Source organism: Oryx dammah, unplaced genomic scaffold (genome assembly GCF_014754425.2).
Source record: "Oryx dammah isolate SB20612 unplaced genomic scaffold, SCBI_Odam_1.1 HiC_scaffold_20, whole genome shotgun sequence".
NCBI lineage: Eukaryota > Metazoa > Chordata > Mammalia > Artiodactyla > Bovidae > Oryx > Oryx dammah.
The window spans coordinates 59,868,442-59,894,198 of NW_024070204.1; the positions used below are offsets into that span (position 1 = coordinate 59,868,442).

Consider the following 25,757-nt stretch of genomic DNA (forward strand, 5'->3'; position numbering starts at 1 on the left):
CCTGGGTTCTGCACACCAAGAGTTTCTTGCGTTTCCATTTGACATGAGATTTCGACTTTCTCATAATGCCTTTTCTAATGAGAAGAGCAAACGTACTCTGCTGATTCTGGTGCCTTCGTTTTAAACGACTTCTCTGTAGCTAGAACGGATATCTAGGTGTTTAGTCACTGATAGCTACCAACAGTCTCTTAGTCTTTTCCTTGCTTTTTTGTTTTCACTCACAGAAGTGCAGAGTTCTGAAGAACACATCCAGCTGTTGAAGAAGCTCATTAGGTCGCCCAGCATACCTCATCAGTACTGGCTCACGCTGCAGTATTTGCTAAAACATTTCTTCAAGCTCTCTCAAACGTCCAGCAAAAATCTTTTGAATGCAAAAGTACTTTCTGAACTCTTCAGCCCTCTGCTTTTCAGATTCCCAGCAGCAAGGTAAGTGATAGAAGAGAAACCTGGATTTGGGGATGATGAGGGTAGTCCTAAGGTGGTGGGTCATTAGGCTTCTAAAGTTATTAGTTCACAAATGCATTTGCACACTTCCATCAGACAGTCACCTGGATGTGCAGAAATGAAAATGAGTTTGTTGTTTAGGCAACAAAGTTTCTAACAGACCTCTCTCTTGCTCTCTTTTTTTTTTTTTTTGTAGTTCTGAGAATACTGAACACCTCATAAAAATTATAGAAATCTTAATCTCCACTGAATGGAATGAACGCCAGCCTGCACCAGGTAATGCCTTCTGAACTTTTAAAATTTCCTCACTGTTCATTTTTTAGAGCCTGAAAAATGGTGGCTTTCAACCTCCTTTGAAGTAGCATAAGTTTCTCGTGAAATTGAGATTCATAATAACATGTTACTTTATGATTTAAAGAAAAAATATCTGGGTGCTGCATATATAATCAGTATTATGTGGCTTTTGAAATTTGTGGATTTTCCATGATCTTGGTTTTAGGTGAGGGTTGTTGGGAGTGCTCCCCCGACCCCTTCAACTTGATGCTTCTGGTTGCTGCATAAATTACGGCGTTCATTTTACTTGTTGACATTTCTGTTTTTCTTTCTAATACGTATAAAGTAGGGAGTTTATAATTACTATGTAACTTAAAGTATTTTGGAATGTGTTTTTTGGAAATAGGTAGGCTAAGAAATGTCTTGTCAAAATAAACATTTTTAGTAATGCAGGCAGTATGAAAATAGGGGTGACTGCAACAAGTTAGAGCAAGCCATACACTTCTGTGAAAGCAGCTTGGCATTCAATTAGCCTTTTAACAAAGCGGGAAATGCAGATGGAACTAGCAGTGGATTTTATCTAAACTGATGTATTTTTTTTCTACTGTGGAAAGTCTAAACAACCTTGTTTTGCTGTATATTGATGAAAAGTGAACTGGTCATTTAGAAATGGTGATGAGGGCCCTAGAAGTGAGGTAAGAGGTTTCAGGACCAGTAATATCGCTTGTAGTCTGAGTTTATGTCTTGAATTTAATTAAAACATCATGAATTTATTGCTTATTACAAGTAACTCATGCAGATTACTAAACTCATCTCTGTATGAGCAAGCAATGGGAACCCAGTTATCAGTCATACATTGGTACATTATGTTGTGCTTGTATGTGTGCACACAGATTTTTTTAAGGGTGTTACATAGCCAGGCTTAGTTGTATCTGAACTGGGTGGACAGAGAGGGGAAGGCCTCAACTTAAAACCCACCTAAAGGATGGGATAGGTAACCATTCATGATGCAGTATTGGGCAGGACCTCTATGGACAGACCCAAAATATGGGATCCACAGGTGAAAGCTGTAGCAGAAACAGTCCATAAGGCAAGCCTGGTCCATTCCAAGTGTTCCAGATCCCAGCAAGGAGGATGTATAACAGGGATATCCTGGATTGTGGGTCCACTGCATCAGAGAATGTTAACAGGTATGGCCCAGGTGTGTAGTCCTGAGCTGTAGTCCTGGGGCTACAGGCCCCAACTTTGGGGTTGGCCAAAAGTTTCATCTGTGTGACTGCTCAGATCACTCGATAATGGTTAGGGAGCTCTGAGTTGGTGTTCAGAGGCTGCCTTTGGGCTCAGTAGGAAATGATGCAGTGACAGGTTAGAAGTACTCTGTGGGGCGGGAGTGGGCCAGTGTGACCATGGCTCTAGAGCTGTTTATAGACCACCCCCTCTAGACTGATCACAGGGTGGAGAGGAAGAGGACCAGCAGGAACAGGACGGGACCCTGGGTCAAAGCATCGGCTGCCATCTTTCATTTCCTCCTGCTTCTTGTGGAGGTCCATCTCAGAGACAGGGAGAGCTGTGCCCAGCTTGCAAGGAAAGCGGGGGTTCCTAGTCCTCTCAGCGCCCCACCCTGCTCCAGAGAAGAGGGGAGAACATGGAAGTGAAAAGCCAGACCCGGCTTGACGGAGACCCACAAACAATTTCATTCCATGAGAGTTTTCAAGCATTTGTACTGCACGGGGTATACTAGAATCGGTGGTGGAGTTTGATGCTTCTGCTTCTGATGTAACCTGGCTAAATGTCTTTCTCAGTTTCAGCCTAATTCCACCCAAGAAAAGCTTGCTCTGTAACTGTTTTTCATCATGCATGCTCAAGACTGCTTGCTATGTCATGGACCTTACTTACATCTTTCTGCTAAGAATTTAGTGTGCCAATTTCAAGGGTGGATTTGTTCTGTCAGCTCTGTTGAAAATGATCGATAAAGCTTTGAACATTTCCTTGACTATCCCAGAACTCATGCAGCCTCTCCCCACCAGATTGCATCCAATTAATTTTTAAACCCAAGTTGGAGGCATTTCCCCATTTGTGTGATATCTTTCATGTGATTCTGGAAATCATATGGAACCTTTTGAGTTAACTTGTTGCTTCATTGCCTCTCACTGGTAAAAATAGCCCACCCACCCCTGGAGAGTATCTCATCATTCACACCTTTGTATTCAGGAATGGCTCCAGTGTAGATGATTACTGGGGCACCCCCGGGTTAGAGAACTGACTTCCTTGGCTTGGTAGGAACGTGATGTTTTCCTGGAGTCTCTCATTATTACCCGGACACGTGCTCGTCCCATGGGGCTGGGAAGAACAACACTGGCGCACCTCCAGGGAACAGTCATAAATCGTTCATTTGCAGTAACTTTATTATTGTGAATAGAAATGAATGCCTGAATGATATTTGGGGGGTGGAGGACAAGCAAGACTATTATGGGGCAAACAGATACCTTTTCTAGTTGTTACCAGTTAGAACTGGAAATGAAAGGCAGAGCTAATGATGTGTGAGGCACCGTGTCAATTCAAACAAGACCCATCAGCACATAGCATCTCATTAAATTCTAGGTGGGAGGGCGTGTACTGGAAGTATAAAAAGAATTTGAGAGATGTGATTGGTGACTTTTTAGGGTAATTGAATAGACAGAAAAAAACTCATAGGGAACAACACAGAACTTGAAACGGGCTTTGAAGAATAGGTACAACTTGAAAGGGGGAAGAATAAATAGCATTTCATTGAAAGAGTTTCAAAGATTTATTCAAAATAAATTGTAAAGGATAAAAATAACGGCTCGATATTTTTACCAGGTTTGAAAAAGCAGTAAATACTGTTAAGTGACAGCATCATCCAAAGTGTCGCTTTAGAGCTGAAAGTTTTGTCCAGCTCTTCGCTTGTACCTGAAGGCCATAGAGCTTGATGGTTTCACCTGGGGCCACCCCAACCAGTGTGAGCCAGGGCTGGGTCTGCAGCAGGGGGCCTGGCTCAGGACACCAGCCTGCAGCTCTGTCTGCCGCCTGGACTTTGGGAATCTTCACTGGCAACAGGGCTGCTGTTAGTGTCCAGTCAAAAAGTCCTCTGAAGTTTCCAGCAAGTAATACATTAAAAATAGGTGACGTTTGCGCCCATGGATCACATATAGGGAACAGCCCCAGTGCAACTGTTACAGCTTTTGAGATCAGGCTCCAAGTTGCTCCGTCGTGCTTCATACACCGTGCAATGGAGATAAGAGGGTGAGTCAGATAGATCCGGGTGTATGAATTCCAATTCTTGCTGCTTCCTTGCTGGCTTCATCACCAAGACCTTCATTCAGCCTTTCCAAACTGTTTTCCAGTCTGTGAAATGGGAATAATGCCTCTCTCCTGGGATGGTTATGAGAATTAAAGGAGGTGAGGAGGACTGAAGCTCGTGACAATATAGTGTGTCTTTAATGTCCTCCTGTCAGCTCTAGTGTTTGAGACCCTGCCGGAGCTGGCCTCGTGCTCAGCTCCGTCTCCGCAAGCTGGCTTCCTGGTTAATGCTGTCCAAATCCTAGCAGGCGGTACTCCCCACTGGAAAGCTGGAGGGGATCTGAAAAGGACACTCTCTGGGCAGTTGCTGCCCCATGGGCGCACTGCTTGGAGGGCTGATGCCCTCGGCTCTGTGTGCAGCCGGGTGAGTGGAGGCGCCTGGATCTCGGGACTAGCCCTCCTCTGCCACCTTGCCCTGGTGCCCTTAAGTCGCTGTGCACGATGTATCAGTGCTCAGCAGCCGCTGACAGTGCCATCCTCTTCTTTGGCACCCGGGGAGCTTCTCCCCTGCTGGATGTGCAGGGTTTTGACCCATTCAGTACATTTGTGTCCTGAAGTCCCTCATCCTCTTTTATATTTAGCTGTTCAGTAGTGTTCTGTTCATCTGCTTGGCTACATTTCTCAAGGACAAAGCCTTCTTTTCGGCTCTTTCTAGCGTAGAACTGGGCATAGCATAGTAATCCTCCAAGTAAAATTTTTAAAAATTCTTTGATAAAGTTCCCTACTGTCAGAGAACTCTTACACACCAACCCATTTAATGCAACCAGCACACCTGTGAAGTAAGTCTTCTCTCCTATAGGGAGGGAAACTAAGGTTTGAAAGAGTAGGCACCTAGTATGTTCTTAGAACTTGGTTGACAGTTTGCTGTTCTCTTTGTTACTAAAAGTCAAAAATGGTTAAAGCGGAGCAGCAGGTTTTCTTGAATCACTTTGTGTTATGTTTACCCTACTTGATCCTTAGGTTGCTAAAGCAGATTTCTATAGGGCAACTAAGGTAAAACAGGGGCTATTTAACACAGAGTGCCTTTGAATGAAACCCATTATAAGTGTATTGACATATTTCAGATTTCACGGATATATTCAGAAATATTAATGTAGCATAATTGAAGTCTAATATTGCACCCTCAAGCCCAGAGGGAAAATAAATGACTTTCTTTCTCCCCCTTGCCCTTCTACACCTGTCAGAGTTAATTTTTAACCACTGGTGCATTGCAAAACATTTATCCTGAAGAGCCTGATTCATAAATCTTGTTTTAAATGCTCTGGGCTTGGTTTGCAACCAAGACTAAAGCAAGCACTAAGCCAGAGGGAAATGACTTTCAAAGAGTTTTACTTTTCTCTGATTTATTTTTTATTGGGTTTAAAATGTGGTCTGACATTAGAGGCTTGTTTCGAAGGTGAGAAATGAAACCTTGAAAAAACTGTGTGTGTTTAATAGATGGGTAGGAGTAAACAGGCCAGGCGTGCTCGGTTTTGACAAAAAATAGGAAGTTTATTTGTGCTCTGAACAGCAGGAGCATGTCTTGGAGGCTGTGGTTCACGTTTACTTTTGTTTTCACAGTGCAGCCTTCTTTGTCTCAAGGGGCAGCTGAGAGGGAAATTGTGAAGGGGCTCTTTTTTTTCTGCTAAGCAATGGGCACACCTTTTCCGAGTCTATAGAACGTATAACTTTGGTGCATCTGTAAACCTGAGTTTATATATAAAGTCAAATGGACATTTTTCTTAGTGTAGGGTCATGAAGAGCCCTGGATGTGGACTGGAGAACTGGTATCACCCTGAAAGGCCCTTCTACTCTAAGTTGTCTTAAGTTGAAATTAAGAAAAGAGGCATTAGTTGAACCCTTAAAAGAAGATTTGGGTTCGTTTATTTTTTTTCTCACTGCCCTTTTTTTTTTTTTCAAATGGGCTTTTGTTCATAAATTGTGGCCCACAAAACCATTTAGGAAGCTGTGCAGGTTGAAAGCTGCCTGTGGAGCATTGGCAACTCAATGGTGATTGGCACATTTGAGATTCAGCGTTCAGTGTGGAACTTTCACACTGTGTTAACAATTAAGAAACCTTTTCCTGACTAGCCCACACCTGCTGAGTAGTGCCACATGGCCTATTCTGCCTCTGAAATGAGTTTTACAAAACTTTGAGGAAGGGGAAAGTCTTAAGACTTAGAGTTTTGAAGAATCTGGAAGGTAAAGTTAGTTTTCAGTTGAGTAAGTTTTCTATTGTGGAAACCCAGATTTCTGAAATCTCTGGGTTTCAGAAATTAAAAGTTTTCTTACAAGAGTTTAGCAGGCATGTGTAAAATATTTCCAAGGTTGTTATGACATCTGTGCATTTATTAGTTTTTTTCTTAGTGAGTCATATAGATTAAATGACAGTTGGGCAGTTATGTTTTTTTGTGTGAACTTTTGAACACAGTGGGAGATGAGTGAAATACACAGCAAGTTTTCTCTGGAGCCAAAGTTACTGATTCTGTTCTACCAGCAGAGGGCTCCCTTTTTAAACTAATAAACAGCATGTGTTTTGCAGATTACTAAATTGACTAAAATTGAATGGGAAGAGACTCTTATACTTTTGAGTAATTAATAGAACCTCTATGGTAGATGATTGTACATACCGTGAGAAATTTGAAGCAAAGTTTTCAAATCTTTTTAAAGATTTTCTATAAGTAGTGTGCTATTTCCCCATGGATAATTTTCTTCTGACACGGGAAACAGACTGTTGGACTAGAGAACATTTTAATCTTAAAAGGTTTTGACGTGACACATCCTGTGAATCCAGACAGATATGCCTGAGTTACTGATGTTTCCAAGATTCCCAAGCTTTAGAAAAACTTTTTTTTTTTTTTTTAAAGGTAGGGCAAGATTATGCAACTCAGGATGCAAGGTTATTCTCTGAACTAACCCTATGTCTGTAATCAGCTGGCAGGAGCTAGGAAATTCACTTATAGACTAATTTTCCCCCCACTGGAAAAGTAGGTGCTTCATATTCTATCAATTGCACCAAAGCAGAGCTTGTAAAATCACTCTCGTTGTGAGTTTGGCAGCATTTCCCAGATATTGCAATAATTCTGAAGCTGGTTCCTCTCTTTTGGACTCTGGGTCAGCACTTAGATCTTCCTTTATCATTGCATATGACCTTTGACATTGCATGTCACCTTCTCGTATAGAGTCTAAGAGTATCACAGAATGCATGTTTCTTCGAAGATAATTAGAAGGCAGCTTTTTTAAAAAATTAAAAATAGGAAACAAAAAAAAGTCAGTTTTGTTCTAGGTGTGGTTTTTTGCATGTGGCTTAAAAGAAATTAACTTCAGTTTCACTTGTTAATTTTTACTTTCTCTGGCAGAGGGAAGTAAAGAGCAGGGCCAGTGGGTGGAGAAAAAGGAGTTTAGGACCAAAAAGGAGTTTAGGACTAGTGCTATAATCTTATGCAAACCACTTCACTCTGGATCAGAAGAGTGTGTGTGTGTTGTACGAGGGAATTGCTTGAAGTGATCTCTAAACTTTGTTCTGGTTTTCAAGCGAGTGTTCTGGTTTTCAGGCGTGTGTGTGTGTGTGTGTGTGTGTGTAGTAGGAGGGAATTGCTTGAAGTGATCTCTAAATTTTGTTTTCACCTTCTAGCAAGTGTTCTGGTTTTCAAATGTGTGTGTGTTATAGTAGGAGGGAATTCCTTAAAGTGATCTCTGAATTTTGCTCTGGTTTTCAAGCTAGTGATTCTGTGATTTTACACTGGGTTAAGGTTCTTGAGATAACAGTAAAGCCATCTGTGCTGATGTGAGTGAAAATTTTCTTTGGCCGAATTTTAGGTTTGTTTTTTTAATAGAAGCCAAGGGTCCTAAGTTTGGTTCCTTGCAACTTTTATCAAGTAAAGAGAAAAGAATCCTCTAGCATGGGGTGCCACCTCCTTGCCCTCCTACTCTTTGCTCCCTGTAGAGTATGCATTTTTATGACCATTTTAACGGGAGTTGAAGTTGACTCCATACAAACAAATGCAGAGTACAGTTTTTATCTGAGTGTATCTTTAATACTCTGGCACTTACTGTGGCCACGCAGTCACTCTGCCCTAGGAGCCTCCTCTTGTGGACCAGTTTGTAACCCTGTTCCCTGCTGGGGGGCTCCCCTGGGGGCTCCCCGTGCGTGACACCTGCAGGGTTGTCTGTGCTGGTGCGTGGGAGGAGGTGGACGCGAGCGAGGCACGGTGTTCTGGGCCCTTCGGAGAGAGGTTCAGGCCTTTACAAGCAAGGCTTTGATTCTATTTTTTGCTGAACTAGCTCAGCCACTTCCTGTGTTTGGCAGCGCCTAGTGCCTCGCTGCGCTGTGGCCACTTGAGCCCCATGAGCCTGCAAGCCGCGCTGCCGCCGCAGCCTGTGGAGAACCTATTTTAGGCCCCCTGACAATGGCCTTCTCACTTCCTCGGCGAGGAGGAGGAGGAGGAGGACCCGGGCTGGCACTGGCCACTTGTTAGCCGATGATGACAACTTGGACTTGGGCTCCCCTCCCCCACCCGAAATCCCTAGCTCAGCAAATATTTGAACCTGCCCGAGTTAATCATGAAGCCGCGATCTTTATCTGAGAGGGACGTGCGAGCGCCCCGGCTCCTTCTCTCGCCGGCGCACCCCCGACCCCCGGCGGCCGGCTTCTGCGCGGGCTGCGGGCGCTGAGCGGCGCTGCCGCGGGCCGACAAGTCTCGGAGTCCTGCGCCGCCTGGCTGGAGGAATCGGTTTGGGGATTTTTTTTTTTTTTTTTTTTTCCATTGCTGGATACAAGCATTTCCAGGGGAAACCGTTGACATGCATAACCTGCAAAGTAAGTTGCCTTTCATTTGTGCACTGTTCTGTCCCTTGGCTTTTGCACTGTTTTGGGGGGACTCTTTTGGAAGGTTCATTTCTACAGTTTGTGTGTGTGTGTGTCCCAGGGTGAGAGGGAGCGATAGTAAGCACTGCATGAGGAGGGCAGATGGGAGATTGGGGGAACCACTCTCCCATTTCCTTGGGACAGTGTGAGGGAAAGATGGGGCTCCGGTTGGAAATGGGGAGGGAAGGTAATTACCAAGTGCTGGTCTGGAAGTTGGGGTCTGGCCAGGCCTGGGAGAGACGTGAAAAGTCACCTGTTTCCCTGCCCGCCTCCCGGGTCTGTTTGCCACATGGGCTCCAGCGGCAGGACCGGTTTGCACCAAGTGCGTCCAAAGGCATGGGGTGGGGGAAGCCCTTGGGGCTGTCGCGCTGTCCGTAGCTGCTGGGAGGACTTGGGTCAACATTTTTATTAAACTCAAAAAAAATTTTTTTTTCTGAGGGCTTATCCCTCCCCCCCATCACTTTTACCATTTGCCTTTGCATTTCGGGTTACTTAAGCTTTAAGCAAAGAGAGCATGTGAGTGAGAGAGGGTGGGAGGGTGTAGGATGCATCTGCCTTCCTCCTTAGTGGGAAAATGAAATAAGCTGGAAGAGGGACACGTGAGCAGTGCTCAGAGACTGCCTTGCCTTTGCTATTTCTATATATTTTATGATTCCAAATTTGACAGAACTTCTAAGAATAAATTTCAAGGGCTTCTGTGTTCTTTAAATTGTCACAGAAATATGTGACAGGCACACGTACGCAGATCACACAGCCCACTGTAGTTTTTTAAATTAGCTACATTTACCATGGGTGAGGGAAACCTTTTCTTCCTTCTTCCCTGCTCATTATAGAAGAACTAGCATTTAGATTTATAGGGGAGTTGATTTCTTTACATTAAATACTGCTAAGAAGGAATAATAATATTTCTTCCCAAAGTGAGGCATTTGAGATGGAAGGGGAGAAAAAAAGGACCCCCCCCCCAGTGATTACATCACCCACCCCCTCAAGCAGTATTTAGCACAGTAAATCTGAAGATGGGCTCATCAGTGAGAAATACTTTGCAAAGATAACTCTGCCTGTACTCTGCATTCTGATATATGGCCAGTCTTTTTTTGGGGGGGTTGCATTCCATATTCTATAAAGTCTAGTTTCAGCTGCAGTGTTTAATAGAGATTTTTGCCTCTACATTTTCTTTTAATTGTGCTTTCTAATGTAGTACATTTGTGACAGTGTATAAGTTCTGAGTGCATGAAATATCCAGAGAGTTCTTGATCCTTCTTGCTCTTAATATATATCGGAGGCATTTTAGGACTGTAAAACATATCTTAAGTATACCATTTGGATGCCTTTGTAAGATTTTTAAACCAAGACATGATCAGGCTATCTATAAACGCAGATGCACTAGGGGGAGGCAGCAGGGGGGGGCAGCTACGTGCGGCTGCATATCAGCTTTTGTCAGCCTGCCAACAGTGGAGCATACCATGCTGCAAGGAGCAATAAAAAAGGAATTAGAAAACTCACGGCTCAAGAAGAACAGTCAGATTAAACACCTTTTTGAAACGAAGAGCGTTTACACATTGCAGCTCTGTCAAATGTAGGATCTTCGTGAGGTCGGGGCTGTGTTAAGGCTGTTAGGGAAGAGAAATGATGAAGCAGGAGTGGTCTGGTGACATTTTTGTGACTTGATTGGCTGGGGTGTGTGATGTCATAGGTTACAGTGCAGCCCCTTATAGGTTTTAAAATGAATTCCAAGACACCATTACAAAGAAAGCCGGACTCTTTTCTTAAAACTGAGCTCAGCCAAGGAAACTCTCGCACAAATGTACAACACTGTTTGGAATATGGAAGACCTGGATTTAGAATATGCTAAGACAGATATAAATTGTGGCACAGACTTGATGTTTTATATAGAAATGGATCCACCAGGTAATACTGCAGTATTCTTTAGAGAACTGGTTAATGTTGTGGCATTTAATTTTTTTGACAACTGCTATTAACAGCTCCTCTTTGGATGTCTGTTTTTATTAATTTGTTCTAATTTAATGAGTTTGCTCACAGTGTGAAAATGAAACAAATGGTTTGACTGCCTGTGGAAGCAAGCAGGTCAGGCTGTGTTGGGTAAATGCTTTTTCTTAGTTGAATGGATATAAATCGGATTCCAGTTTTTCACCTGTGTCTTTTGTCACTCGAGCTCGTTTGCTATTTGGGTTATATTGTTGTGTATTGTTCCTTTAATTAAAAGGCTGCATCCTTGGTGCTTCTTTTCTGACAGTGGTTGAGAACAGTGTGGTACTTTGCAGTGATAACACTCGGTGCTTTAGAAAGCATGTCAAATGTAGCAGTGATTGCAACTCAGTCCTTGGTGCCCTGAAACTATTCTGAATCAAATGTTGAGACTTTGTCTGCTCTCTCTTCTTTTAAGATACTGCAGTGAGTGAAGTTGGCTTTCCATTATTGAGTCTTAGGCATTATAAGATATACCTGCTAGACTACTGAAATAATTTTTGCTTAAAATGTAACAGTGGTGCTTTAAAACTTGTGACTTAGAATTTAGCAAGATATCCTAGACTTATTTTACTTTCTCAATTATTTCAGCCTTCCTCCCAATTAAGAAATTCAGAAATACTGCAGTCTTTTTTTTTTTGTCACCAGTTGGTATATGAATACTGATTTGACATTGAGGAAGAGGGGATATGGTTTTTAATCAGTCTTGGCATAATATAGAGCATAGTTATCCAATAGAATATTAACATGAATACTAAAGAGATTGAGGTCACAGAGGAGTCTCTTCAAGTGGCATTTGGCAGAACAGTGCCTGAAATACTAAGATTAGAGAAACCCAATTCCTCCTCTTAAAACATATTGCTCCGTAGATGAGCTTTTTTATTACCGCAGCGGCATTTGTGGAGGACAGAAAGGAAATTTGTCTTTTATAATTAAATAAGAGGAGGAAATTAAAACCAAGCCATGTGATTCCTCCTGCTGCTCTGTTCCTGGTTTCTTACTTTAGCTAGATTTGACCAGATATGAAACTTTAATACAACTCAAACCTAAAAGTAGAAGATGTTGTGACTCTGGATTTACTTTGAAGTTCATTTACATGGCCAGCCCATTTTATTTGCTAGTCTCTAAGCTCGTTTTTAAAATTTTAATCTGTAGTCAAAAATTTCTGATTAAAAAAAAAAAGTTTCATGGACTTGTACATTACTGCTGTGTTTCATAGCTAATCTTTTCTACATGAAAATGTTATTTATCTAAGGGAACTTGGGTAGAATTTTAAATGTTTATTTACAGTTGGGATTGCAAAACTTTTTCTTTCTCCTCCATCTATAGCACTGCCTCCCAAACCACCAAAACCCACTACTGTAGCCAACAACGGTATGAATAACAATATGTCTTTACAAGATGCTGAATGGTACTGGGGAGATATCTCGAGGTAAGGCTATAGAGACTCTGACTTTTTCAGCAGAGCTGGGGAGTTTAGAGGAAGAGAAAGAAAAGCAAAAGCACCAGCTTGCTAAATTCCATTTTTAGGATATCATCCAACATAAGCATGAAGCATAGTTGGTTCCCTTCCAGAGACGACCATAGAGGTCACTGAGCTCTGGGGAGCTGTGGGTGCTGGATGCCACAGGAAATTAAATACCCGAGAAGGTTCATTATTGACAGAGATGTCAGGGAGGCAGGAGGGTGAAGTGGCACTGCCTCAAGGCAGAGTGTAAAGTCACTCTCTTTATTAGACGAAAACTCTCAGAATTAACGTTAAACATAATGAAGTGACATTTTCAGTCTAAGCTTTTTTTTTTCTTTTTTTTTGAGGGGAATAAAGAGGAAACCTTTTGGGGATCATGATTTTCTGTGCTGATTTGTTCAGAGTGACTGGGGTGTTAATTCTGAAAATGCCTTTAAAAAATATAACTCAAGAACCATCAAATCTTCGAGGTGAGCATTGTCTCATGTTCTTTTCACTTCAGGGAAGAAGTGAATGAAAAACTTCGAGATACAGCTGATGGGACCTTTTTGGTACGAGACGCATCTACTAAAATGCATGGGGATTACACTCTTACACTAAGGTGAGTTAGGGCACGTGGCATGTTCAAGGTGATAGTAGAACATACTGGGGTTTGTTTGTTTTTTTTTTAAAGAGAATTCTAATGCCATTATTTTTATATTGCCTTTGCAGGAAAGGAGGAAATAACAAATTAATCAAAATATTTCACCGAGATGGGAAATATGGCTTCTCTGACCCATTAACCTTCAACTCTGTGGTTGAACTAATAAACCACTACCGGAATGAATCTCTAGCTCAGTATAATCCCAAACTGGATGTGAAATTACTTTATCCAGTATCCAAATACCAACAGGTAATCACATACCCATGTTACTATAATATTTGTAAAAGATTCTTTTATTGCTTAGAAAATATTTTGAGGCAGATGATTTCCATGTCATTAAACTCAAAAAACTTTCAAACTCTAATTTTGTGATCACAAGTATATAAAATACTTTAACAATAAAATACCATAACAAAATATCTGATGTGGAAAAATCCTCCCAACAATGGTCATTTAAAAGTACCTTATCAACTGAATTTATTTTTCCCTTTTTCTTCCAATCTCTATAATCCTTCCAGGATCAAGTTGTCAAAGAAGATAATATTGAAGCTGTAGGGAAAAAATTACATGAATATAACACTCAATTTCAAGAAAAAAGTCGGGAATATGATAGATTATATGAAGACTATACCCGAACTTCCCAGGTGAGTTTTCTGTGAAAATCACATTAAAACTGTAGAGTTCTTAATTATTAGAATCAAGTGCATGTTATATTCAGCTTCCAAAAAAGACTGTAAAATGTTCTTTTCTGGCAATAGAGGAGAGAGATCATTTATTTGTGAATCACTGTTGATTATTCTAGTACTTACTTACTATATCTCTAAACCTTTTAAATGAAGCCTGTCAGTATCAGAATAATAAATTAAGTTGATTTGACATAATTGCTGATTGCAGAATTCTCTTTAGAGTAAAAGCTAATAATAACTGGAAGTTCTACAGACTTGTCTAATCTCTGAAATGGGGATTTAACCATGATAGGTAGGTCCTGCTGCAGTGAAAGGTTGAGGCTACATTTACTGCCTTGTTTTCCTAGAGGCTTAATCTCCTCTAGGCCATCACATATCTGGGACCGCCAGAGGGAGCAGAAGGATGCCATAAACTGCTGATAAAAGTGGAATGGTTTTTAAAAAAAGATGAAAACTGTAGCAAAGTGTCAAGCAATCATCTTCCATAGACTGGGAAAATTCTCCAAAGGAAATGTGTGCTTCTCTGATACTATTTTAAGGAGCTCTATGAATTAGAGTCCTACCTTGCTAACACAGGACTTACATGTCAGATAGTAGTGCCAATCAATTGTCTCTAGTAGTGTCTTGCCGTAAGAAAGTGTGTGTTTTGTGAAAGGAATGACCTTGTCTTATTAAAATTTGTGTTGCAGGAAATCCAAATGAAAAGAACAGCTATTGAAGCATTTAATGAAACCATAAAAATATTTGAAGAACAGTGCCAAACCCAGGAGCGGTACAGCAAAGAATACATAGAAAAGTTCAAACGTGAAGGCAATGAGACGGAAATCCAAAGGTTGGTGGCCTGGGAAGGCTTCATTGCCCTTGTGCTTGAGCTCACCACAATTCTCTTACACTGTCTAAAGGTGACCTCTATTTCTGAAGTGACAGGGAGAGAAAGCATTCTTCACCTGAGGCAAACTGCTGGGAATCAATACTGAAACCTTGGGGGAACTTTCATGATTCTCCAGGTAATTACAGATGCATCTCTCTTGCCTACAGGATTATGCATAATTACGAAAAGTTAAAGTCTCGAATCAGTGAAATTGTCGACAGTAGAAGGAGATTGGAAGAGGACTTGAAGAAGCAGGCGGCTGAGTATCGTGAGATTGACAAACGCATGAACAGCATTAAACCAGACCTCATTCAGCTAAGAAAGACAAGAGACCAATACTTGATGTACGTACTGGAAGTGGAATCCTGCCCATGCATGATAGGTAATTGCGAAAATAAAGGATCGGTTCCTAATGCATTTTCTTTTTAAAACTCTTTTCCAGGTGGTTGACTCAGAAAGGTGTTCGGCAGAAGAAATTGAACGAGTGGCTGGGCAATGAAAACACTGAAGAGTAAGTAGTTAGTACAGATGGGAGTGGGCACGGGTGTTTTTTTCTTTTGAGGAAAATGCACGACTTGCTTTGTCTGCAGAGCAAGTGAGGAATGGACTATCCTGTAGGAGAAAATACATCAGTCTCATTACCCAGAATTTTCAAAAAGGAAAGTTTAGCAAAGGAGAATGTAGATTTATCCGCACCACCTCCCCACTCCCACCATAGGCTGGGGATAAGTGACGCTGTGTCCATAATGAAGCCCCAGAACCATCTGGAAAATCCCGACATATTTTGGGAACAGTCAGAGGGGAGTTGGGAGGGAGACAACTGCTGTTTAGTATATTTTTAAAGCTTATGTATACCTTTTGTTTCAATTATTTAAAAATTGGCGTTCCTCCTAGTCAGTCAATTTCCTGATCTAAACTGGACAAACAGGATTGGTTAATGCCGGCCTCTCTGCCCAGGTAGCTGAGCATAGTTGCCGACTTGAAAACAGGAAGAGTCTCACTTAGTGCTGCTAACTTTGTTCAGGGGGTTGAAGGCTAAACTCGATGAGGAAGCTCAGGCCCGAGGAGCTGGTTGAGTCAGCCCCGCAGAGCAGAGGCAGGAAGTAGGTCGAGGCGACAGGCAGGCGAGGGGCAGCGAGTGGCCGCCACGCGCACTTCACTCAGAAGCCTCCTCTTCCACCTTTTCAGCCAATATTCGCTGGTAGAAGATGATGAGGATTTGCCCCACCATGACGAGAAGACTTGGAATGTTGGAAGCAGCAACCGAAACAAAGCTGAAAACCTGTTGCGAGGGAAGCGAGACGGCACTTTTCTTGTCCGGGAAAGCAGTAAACAGGGCTGCTATGCCTGCTCTGTGGTGTATGTATCTCCAGCCAATTATCTGTCTTGGGAAACGCCTCAAGGAAGTATTCCAGCCAGCCAGCCAACCTTGGGGGCAAGGATTTGAAAAAGTTCTAACTGTCACGCATTACGATAGTGTAGAAGAGGAAATAAAGCCTAATATTTGAACATCCAAGCAGGAGTATCTGTTCAGAGGGCCAGTAGGAAGAAAGCTGCTCTTCTGGTGGAAAACTGGGGCTCTGGGCGGCAGTTCAGCAACTGTCTCATCAAGAGAAGTCTTTTGTTTTTCATCTTTAAAATGCAAACAGCCATACTTGCTGTTTGGGGGCTTCCGTATAGTTAAAATCTGAGGAGATTCATGTGGAAGCACCAACAGGTAAAGTCCCCATCAGGGACAGGTTGAAACGGTAAGAGAAAGGGCTGTGCTCACTGTCCCTGCCATCAGTACACCCAAGAGAAGACACTTGCCTCCTAGGGCCGGTCTTCCTCTGTTTATTTGCATAGTCTGGGGAGTACCATGAAGGGGGAGAGGTTGGGTCACTAACATTAGTGGCCTGCTGAAGGGAAAGGCTCTCGGGTATTTTCTAGCTTATCATGTCCCTCCGTGTAAGCAGAGGACCACTGCCACAGGGAGGAAGGGAAAAGACCTTGAATGAGGACGAGGCAATAGGAGAATTTAGAGTAGATGGAGAGGTATGCCAAATGACCATCCAGCGGCTCAGTGAAGCTGGTCACCTCCTCAAATCCCCCAGCCACTGAGGAGCGCGGGGACAAGGCCCCCAGTCCAGAGCTCAGGCAGCATCGGGTGTGCCTTTGCACAGCGCTCTTCCCTTAGCTGCCCGTGTGATCTCTCCCCCATGCAGGGTGGACGGTGAGGTCAAGCACTGCGTCATCAACAAGACGGCCACGGGCTACGGCTTTGCCGAGCCCTACAACCTGTACAGCTCGCTCAAGGAGCTCGTACTGCACTACCAGCACACGTCCCTCGTGCAGCACAACGACTCCCTGAACGTCACACTAGCCTACCCGGTGTACGCGCAGCAGAGGCGATGAAGGGCCACCCTCCAGCCTGCTCCTCACCCTCGACTCCCCAAGGCCTCCGGCAAGCACAGGGCTCCCCTGCAGCCTGACCTGGGAACTGAGCTGCGGACACCCAGCCGCCTGTCTTCAGATGGGACTCGAGCCTTCGACCCCACGGCAGGAAGGGAAGATGCACCGCAGGGCCACGCGCCGGACAGCCGCCATTCCTCGTCTGGAGTGCTTCGTCAGCCTTCCTCTCTTCCCTCTTTCTGTTTTGGGTTTTTGGTTTTTTTTGGTTTAATTTAAAGCCACAACCACACACAAAGAGAAAAAGAAATGCAAAAATCTCTGCGTGCAGGGACAAAGAGGCCTTTAACCATGGTGCTTGTTCGTGCTTTCAGAAGCTTTACCAGCTCAAGAGTTGGGACCTTGGAGACCAGAGCAGGGATGGGCTGATGAGCCCGAGCCTGGGGTCACTCGGTCCAGCCTGGGTGTTGCCCTGCACGGTGGCCCCCAGACACACTGCACTGTGGATTATTTCATTTTCTAACGAAATGAACCGATATGTAGCAGAAAGGCACTTGCGCTCGCAGGGAACACTTGAGGGAACGTCTGCTCCGTGCGTTCATAGGAAATTCTGTTGTAGCAGAGTGCCAGAAAGTGTTTTGTTGAAATTCTCAAACCAAGAAGACCCACCAACAGAGAAATGGAGCTTTGAAAACAGGACTTCAAAATGACATTTAGTATATAAAATCTGTACATACTATTGGATGACTAACTATCAAATAGATGGATTTGTATCAATACCAAATAGCTTCTGTTTTGTTGTGCTGAAGGCTAAATTCACAGTGCTATGCAATTCTTAATTTTCACTGTTGTTATCTGTTTTAAATGTACCTTCAGAATAAGCTTCCCCTGCCCCAGTTTTTGTTGCTTGAAAATACTGTCCCTGATTTTTTTGTTAATATTCATTTTGTTACTCATTTCCTTTTTTTTTTTTTTAAAGAAATGTACAGGATGCCAGTTTAAAAAAAATGGCTTCAGAATTAAAACTATGAAATATTTTACAGTTTTTCTTGTACAGAGTACTTGGCTGTTAGCCCAAGGTTAAAAAGTTCATAACAGATTTTTTTTGGACTAAATGTTTTGTTGGGCAGTGCCTGATAAGCTTCAAAGCTGCTTTATTCAATAAAAAAAAAAGATATATGAATATGACAAAGTATCGCTGAGTTCAACAATGTTGTTTCAAGACTTAAGATACGGTACCTGGCAATGTTTGTTTCGTAAAGAATTGTGAACTTCTTGAATCTAGGGAGGGGGATGTAGCAAAGGGTTGTACAAGTGGGGTGGGGGAGGGTTGGCGAGATGGCATGCACTTTCTCTTTTGTGATTACGGAGAAGTGGATCACTGCAAAGTGAAGTCTCTTCCCACTTTGATCTGCTACTTACTATGCCCTCATGACGATTACAAACCTACTGGAACGCTAGTTCTTAGGAAGGCAGGCAGGGTCTTTGAGCAGTGTTCATCCTTGTTGGAAACACTGATTTCAAAATATCATTGCTGCATTTAGAAAACCTGTCTCTCTTTAACATTAGACGACCCATTAACCACCAGCCAACATCCATGTTAAGAAAAAGCATGAAGAAGATATTTTTATCTGGCTATCTGCTATTTTCCTAGCTTTCCATTCAGCTTAGATCAGAAAGCCTCACATGGTCCTCATTGTCCCTGCCCCGATTGTGGGGAGCTTGTCGAAGCCATGGCCATTGTAGGAATCAGTAACAGTCCTCATTCACCCAAGTAATTGTATGTGTTATACTTCACTGTGGGGAAGAGGGAGGCATTGTTAGAGTATTCTTTCCAACTTACCGCAAGAGCAAGAGGTCTGTGCCCCCAACTTATGTGTGTAAAAGCCTTTCAGTTTAGTGGGAACTGTACCTGCACTGGAAGGAATAAAGGGGCGATTAAAATGGAATCTTACAACTTCAGTACTTCTTGCTCAATATTAGATTCTCCACAGCTTTGTTTCTCTTTCCTTCCAACTACTGGGGTAAGGAGTTTTGTTTTGTTTTTAATGTTGTTCCTTTGAAAGGATCAGTCCAGCAGCTAACTTAACTAGAATGTATTTTTTTTTTTCCTTTTTACATGAAGCTACTCATATCAAGAGCAATAGTCAGTCTTAAAGCCAGACTGTCAGTCCTCAAACTTGACTGTACTGACCTGACCATCTCCCTTTCATCTCCAGATAATTGATGATTCCCCTAGTTTTAGTCTAGGAGTGTCTGCTTTACAACTATCCTTCCATGTCATACAGAAGCCCAGCCATTAGTTAACAGTGGTTTATCAACTAGGTTTATTCCTTTTTTGATAGCACATCCATGTATATTATTATTAAGTAACTTTCATTTAATTTCTAAAATATCTGAGATGGAGTATTTCGTGGAAAAGCTACCATTCTGTTCACATTTTTTGCTTCAACACTTTGCGAGATGGCATGGTATTAGGCACTTGCCTCATTTTTACATCTCGTGAGCATAAATTTTCTTTGAACAGCAAAGGCAGAATTCATGATTTCCTATCACAGCGAGTCACACCTTACCTAGGATGCTATGCCTCTGGCCCGACGCCTTATTGATAGTGTATAGCATGCCATCACATCTGTTTTTGTAGATGTTTGACCAGCAGGGTTCTTTGAGTCCAACCATTCATCTGACAACACTGAGTGGCTTATGAGTGTAAATGGCAGAGGCATTCCTGGTACATGCTTACATCCAGGTGTTGATTTTCCCCACCCGGTGTAGCATCCTGAAGGTAAAAGCCAGAAGCTAAGCTGCAGAGAGGCTGTGATGGGGCTGTAGAAGTGGGAGCACTGCGACCTGAAATTACAAGGGGAAAATCACAACCATGTGGAAAAGGCAGAAAACTTGTTTTTGCAACATCGGACAACTTCACGGCCCTTGATATATGTATATATGTATATGTGCATGGACTGTTTCCAGTACACCTTTCAGCCAAAACATCCACAGTCGTTGAGTTCAAGTACATAACGAGACAATGTCTAGTACAATTCTTGTATATGTGTATGGGGTTTTTTTCTTTGAAGTTGTTTTGTTTTGTCTTAACAAAGGTGAAAATTGTTTGCAAGTGGAGTGAGAAGTTCATAATTCTTTGGCTTTTTTTTCTGTTGTTTGAAAGTTACTCCTTTTGGGTAGCTGGTCTACGTGGCTCACTGAACTTGGAAATCCTCGTTCTCAGTGTGTCAAGTCAAATGTGTTAATGTGAGCTGTCACTGTGCGGAACAAATTGCTTTGTCATATAGCTGGTTATGAACTAGTAACGTGTTTGGGAAGTCCTACTGATGTTCCTTTTTGGGAGAAAAATTCTGCTGGTTCTAACAACTGTGCTTCTGCTATGCATGGTATCCAAGTCAGTTGGAAAGCAGACCCTGAAACTAGAGTTTAGGGTCATTTAAGAAAGGGGCAGTTTATAGCACAATGCCTCACATGAGACAAAGTTCTGAAATGCCAAATTCTTATTTTTCAGAAATCTAGTTAAATTACTAGTGTAAATGACTAGTATGAACAGAATTGGGCTCATTGGAAACACTAACCAACTTAACATTGAGCTTGTCACCATGAGAGAGCATTAGCTGCCCAGGATGCTGCTATTAAAAAAAAAAAAAAAGGCAAAACAAAAATAGCTCATTTATATGTGTGTATTTTTTAAAGCTACGATCTGTTCGATGTTTTTACAAATCTGTTTCTATGACATTGTTAAAATAAAGTTGGTCTTTTGACGAGAGGGAGGTTGTCACGGTCAGCTGTAATTTTGCCTTTACAAGGCACCTGGGGCGGGGGGCGGGGGGACTGTGCCTCCTTGACATGTTCAAGCTATAGGTTCAATGGAGCTATGTCTTGTTGTTTTAAGTTGCTTTAATGCATTGTATTAGGTCTTCAAACAGAATAAAGGTTGTTTTGAAACTGAAGTCATAGTTTGAAATTTCAGCAATCACCAAAGAACTTTTTAAAACGCTCTTCCTCTTTCCGTTAATGATGTTGCATCTCCTATAGTCTCCCACCCACCCTGGCACTGTCATTATCTCGTTTTTGTCCAGTGAGAGAAACAGGAGTGGTCACGTGAACGGTGGGTCAGTGTCACTTACGTCATTTCACTATATCCTTAATGGTGGAAAGACATAGCTCTAGGTAACGTCATTTCAAGGCGCTGCTCTTGCTCTAAGAAAACGTAATCACTGTCAATCCCTCCAGTTCACCGTCCATCTCCAAAGCTGCAGAATCATTCTTAAAAACTGGTTGGTGAAAGTAACCTCTTCGTCCCTTTGTTCTCCGGGCTGCATATGTGGGCCAGCCACAGCACAGGGGTCCTGTGAGGCACTGTGCGGCCCAGAAAGGTGACATGGAGCTCCAGACAGGAAACAAAGATGCACTCTAGATTCTGCTTTCACATTATAGCATCTAGTCGATATATGTAAACCATTCTTCATCTAAAATAACTTTCCCACTTGTTTTGATTGCTGACCAATTATAATGAGGTCACTTTGCATGCACCTGGCCCTCAACACCTAAGCACAGTGAGGGTCCCAGACATGAAGGCATGGTCTGGTGATGGTGATGAGATGGGCACACAGTAATTACAGTCATGGCAACAATGACTAATACACCAAGCATGGCAGTAACTCTCAGGTTCATTTCCTGCTCTTTCCCTGCTCTGCTGTGTATTGCAGAGAACGCTATACTCAGAATCTCCTGACCTCCGGCTTCCAGGTAGTGAATCTCCCTTGTTTCACTACCTCGGTAGGGATTCTAGGTAGTGAATCTCGCAGCTTCTGCCAGAAAGACTCGTGGGGATCTGAGCAGCCTTACTATGCTCCTCTCTCCCTCTTTGTTCCTCTGGCAACGGTGTGTCTTCCCATTTTTACTCTAATCCAAGGTGTACTTGCAGCTTTTTGTTGTTGCTAAACTTCTGGTTTCTCTCAGAACTCCCAGTATGGTTTCTGAGCCAAACCTAGTCTGTTTTCTGTCACCTAAGTACCCAACCCTCTTTATTCAGGCCTTTCTTTAAGACTAGTACATTTCTTTTTTCCTGACTGCTCTTTGATTGATAGACCAAGTGATTATTATCCATTTAAACTATGTATGGGTTGAGTGATTTAATAATTCTTTCACAATTATGAGTTCAAAGACAATATCTCAGGTGGGGAAACAAGTATTGAATCTAGGTGACATCCAAGGTCATGCAGCCCTATGACCACAGAGTACCCAGGCGGTCTGACTCAAGCTACAGCTCTTCACTACTAAGTGCTGGAAAAGGCACTAAGAAGTTCAGAGAAAAGTTCACTGGTTGGTCTTCCTGCTGGAGAGTGTACAAGTGGCACATAATGAATGGCAGGAAATGGCATGGGTTTGCTTTAGACCACTGGTTCCTGCAGTGTGATCCCCAGACCAACAGCATTAGCATCAGGACCACCTGGAAACCTGTTAGAAGTGCCTCTTCAAGGGCCCCACCCCTGACCTACTAACTCAGAGTGAGGCCCAGAAATCTGTTTCAGGAAGTTCTCTGGGTGATTTTAATGTATACTAAAATTTGAGAATCACTACTTAAGATCACCAGATAGTTGAAATAGTGCTTCTTATATTTTAATTAAAAGTCACTACCATTAGTAAGTGATATGTAGTTTTACTTTATCATTTGTGTTCATAGCATAGATTCTATACAGGGAAGAGAATAGATCCATTTACAGCTTAGGAGGTCTTAGCTAGGTCAGCTCTTTCTTTAACCCAGCTGTGGGGATTTATCAACTCCATTTACTTGTAGACCTCCAATTCTACATCTGTGAAGTAAGGTTATGAGAAAGTCCAGAAAGTCTTCAGGACTCCTAGAGCACATGTTGTGTACTGAATGAAACAACGCCCAGTTCTCCACTTACAATTTGGCCAAAATTATAACCCACAACATGACTGTGGCTATAGACCACTAAGATTGTAGTATGGCCCTTTATCTGTAGCAATGGCTGAGAAGCATTAGCAAAATTAGAATCCTCTTATCTTGTTCATGTCTTAAAGCTACACTTCAGATGAGTCAAAATGGGAAGCCAAGTTCTTGATAATATGATGAAGAATACAGTTGAAGATGGCACTTTGTTCCATCTATCTAAACCACAAGACCCTGAGTCAGAGAATTGGGCCTATCAAATCTTTGGAGTTAGGTAAGTATAGTAAGACTTGATACTGTGTCAACTCAAAAAAACAGCTTTTGCACAGCAAAAGAAATAATCTACCAAATGAAAATACAATGAACAGAATAGGAAAAATATTTGCAAACCACATATTTTATAAGAGGTAAATATCCAAAATATATAAAAAATTCATACAACTCAATAGCAGAAAGCCCCACAAATAATCCAAATGAGCAAGAGACTTGAGTAGACATTTTTTAAGGCATTCAAAAGGCCAAAAAGCACATGGAAAAAAATGTTCAAATCACTAGTCATTGGGAAATGCAAGTGAAAACCACAAGCTGTCCCCAGAATGGCTATTATTGATAAGTGATGTCACCCAAATGGTGACATAAGTGACTCCTGCTTTGACTTCCCCTCACACAAGGAACAATGCACAACTATTCATGGACAAGCTGCAACTGCGAATCCTAGAAGAAGGGAGTGAGGGAAGCATGCCCCTGCTTCAGTAGTTGTCCCAATCAGCAGCTTTGCCCACCTATAGAACCAAGTCAGTGGCCCAGTCTGGCTAAGGATACTGGTCTATCTGATTCAAGTCCCCAGTGGAAGTGTTTTGCTGACCCTGGAGCCTGGTCTGCTCACACCCAGGCAGAAAAGCTGAGTCACAGGCCTACCAGCTGCAGAAGCATGGCCCCCATCCTCATATGACAGGGAGGGCTGGTGAGAACATCTGGAAGCTGTGAAACCCAGCAACACTCAAGCTGAGAGGCAGGTGGACAGAGCTGATCACCCTCAGAGTGAAGCTAGTGGATCTGTTCAGCCAAAAAACTTGGGGCCCACGTCTCTGTGAGTCAAGACCACAAACAAAGAGCTTTCATGGCTTTGGAGCTACTTTTCTCAACGTGCCCAGGCAGGGAAACAAATTCATAGCCCTGCTCATTGCTGAAGACAGCCTTCAGCCTGTCTGACCAGGGAAGCTAACCAGAGCACCCAGGAAGCTGCATAGCCCATCCAATAGTCCTGCTTACATGGGAACTTCAACAGAAAGCATACCCCATGCTTTCTCTGTCTCCAGAGCAAAACCGGTGACCAAAATATTCAGTGCACGTTGTTGCCTGATTCAGGTCCCCATACAATTAGTTGTGTAGGCTATAATTCCTATCCTGCTGTCCTGCCAGGGAAGGGAATTCATAGGCCCACTTACTCCTGAGTACATTACTCAGTCCCTGCCATCTAGTAAACATGACCAGAGAATCCATGCAACTGTGGAGCCCATCCTAAAGCATCATGTGGGCAGGTAACCAAGCTAGCAGTCTCATCCAGCTGTTCTTAGCCAGCGGCACATGACCCCACTCCTGACCTCAAAGCTCAAATTGCTGCCTCACCCCATAATAGACCCTACTAGCAGGCTCAGCCTGCCCAAGGTCATTACCAGGATACCTGTCCAGAAACCCAACCTGAACTAACTGGTGAAGAATTAACTCTACCAAAATGTACATGTAATGCCTGGAAAAGGAGGCTACATACTCAAATGCACAGACATCAATGTAAGAAATCAAGGTTCACAAGAAATGAGGTAAATATCATACCACCAAAGGAAACTAAGAAAGCCCTAATAGCTAACTCTAAAGAAATGGAACTCTGAATAGTCAAAATTTTCAGAATAATTCTCCTAAAGAAGTTTAGTGAACTAAAAGAACACAAACTAAATGAAATTAGGAAAACCACATGACCAAAACATGAACTTCAACAAAGACACAAACCACTAAAAAAGACATCCTAGAGCTGAAAAAACTGAGGATTCAATGAGAGCTTCAAAAATGACTCAATCCCATGGAAGAATCAGTGACTTGGAAGACAATATATTTGAAATTAACTAGTCAGAAGAGCAACAAGACAAAAGAAAAGAAAGAGAGTGAAAAATGCCTACATGACTTATGGGACACAATAAAAAGTAAAAATATTCATATTATGGGAATTCCAGAAGAAGACGAGAAAGAGAAAGGGACAAAGTCTAACTAAAGCAATAATGACTGAGAAGTTCCAAAACAGAAATAGATGTTCAGATCCAAAAGGCCCAGAAGTACCTCAAATAGGTTAAACTAGCACAGGGCTGCATAGAAGACACAATATAATTAAATTATCAAAAGACAAAGAGCAGCAAGAGAAAAGAAAGGAATTACATATAAGGGAATCCCTATAAGACAATCAACCATGTTCTCAACAGAAACTTTTCAGGCTGAGAAAAATGGGATGACATAGTCTACATGGAGAAGGCAATAGCACCCCACTCCAGTCCTCTTGGCCTGGAAAATCCCATGGACAGAGAAGCCTGGTGGGCTGCAGTCCATGGGGTCGCTACGAGTTGGACACGACTGAGCGACTTCACTTTCACTTTTCACTTTCATGCATTGGAGAAGGAAATGGCAACCCACTCCAGTGTTCTTGCCTGGAGAATCCCAGGGACGGGGGAGCCTGGTGGGCTGCTGTCTATGGGGTCGCACAGAGTCGGACACGACTGGAGCGACTTAGCAGCAGCAGCAGCAGCAGCAGCAGCAGTAGCAGTAGCAGCAGCAGTCTACATGAGAATGAAAGTGAAAGTTGCTCAGTCATATCCAACTCTTTGCAATCCCATGGAATTCTCTTTGCAATTCTCTTTGT

The 25,757-nt window shown here is 42.5% G+C and overlaps 1 protein-coding gene across 4 annotated transcripts in view; it reads left to right on the top strand.

The window, feature by feature from the left end:
• Nucleotides 1-20,885, top strand: part of PIK3R1 (phosphoinositide-3-kinase regulatory subunit 1) — a 96,373-nt gene extending 75,488 nt beyond the window's left edge. For 2 of the 4 annotated variants that reach the window (XM_040262645.1, XM_040262647.1), the window contains exons 6-16: nt 225-426; nt 641-720; nt 12,200-12,302; nt 12,841-12,939; nt 13,050-13,230; nt 13,500-13,625; nt 14,357-14,499; nt 14,706-14,882; nt 14,981-15,049; nt 15,727-15,897; nt 16,743-20,885. In XM_040262645.1, the coding sequence (XP_040118579.1) occupies nt 225-426; nt 641-720; nt 12,200-12,302; nt 12,841-12,939; nt 13,050-13,230; nt 13,500-13,625; nt 14,357-14,499; nt 14,706-14,882; nt 14,981-15,049; nt 15,727-15,897; nt 16,743-16,932 (1,541 nt within the window). In that variant the 3' untranslated portion in view covers nt 16,933-20,885. Of the gene's footprint in view, nt 1-224; nt 427-640; nt 721-8,404; nt 8,837-9,972; nt 10,793-12,199; nt 12,303-12,840; nt 12,940-13,049; nt 13,231-13,499; nt 13,626-14,356; nt 14,500-14,705; nt 14,883-14,980; nt 15,050-15,726; nt 15,898-16,742 lie in introns of those variants that run through there. The other 2 variants (XM_040262649.1, XM_040262648.1) reach the window with 2 other exon arrangements.
• The last annotated feature ends 4,872 nt before the right edge of the window (nt 20,886-25,757 follow it).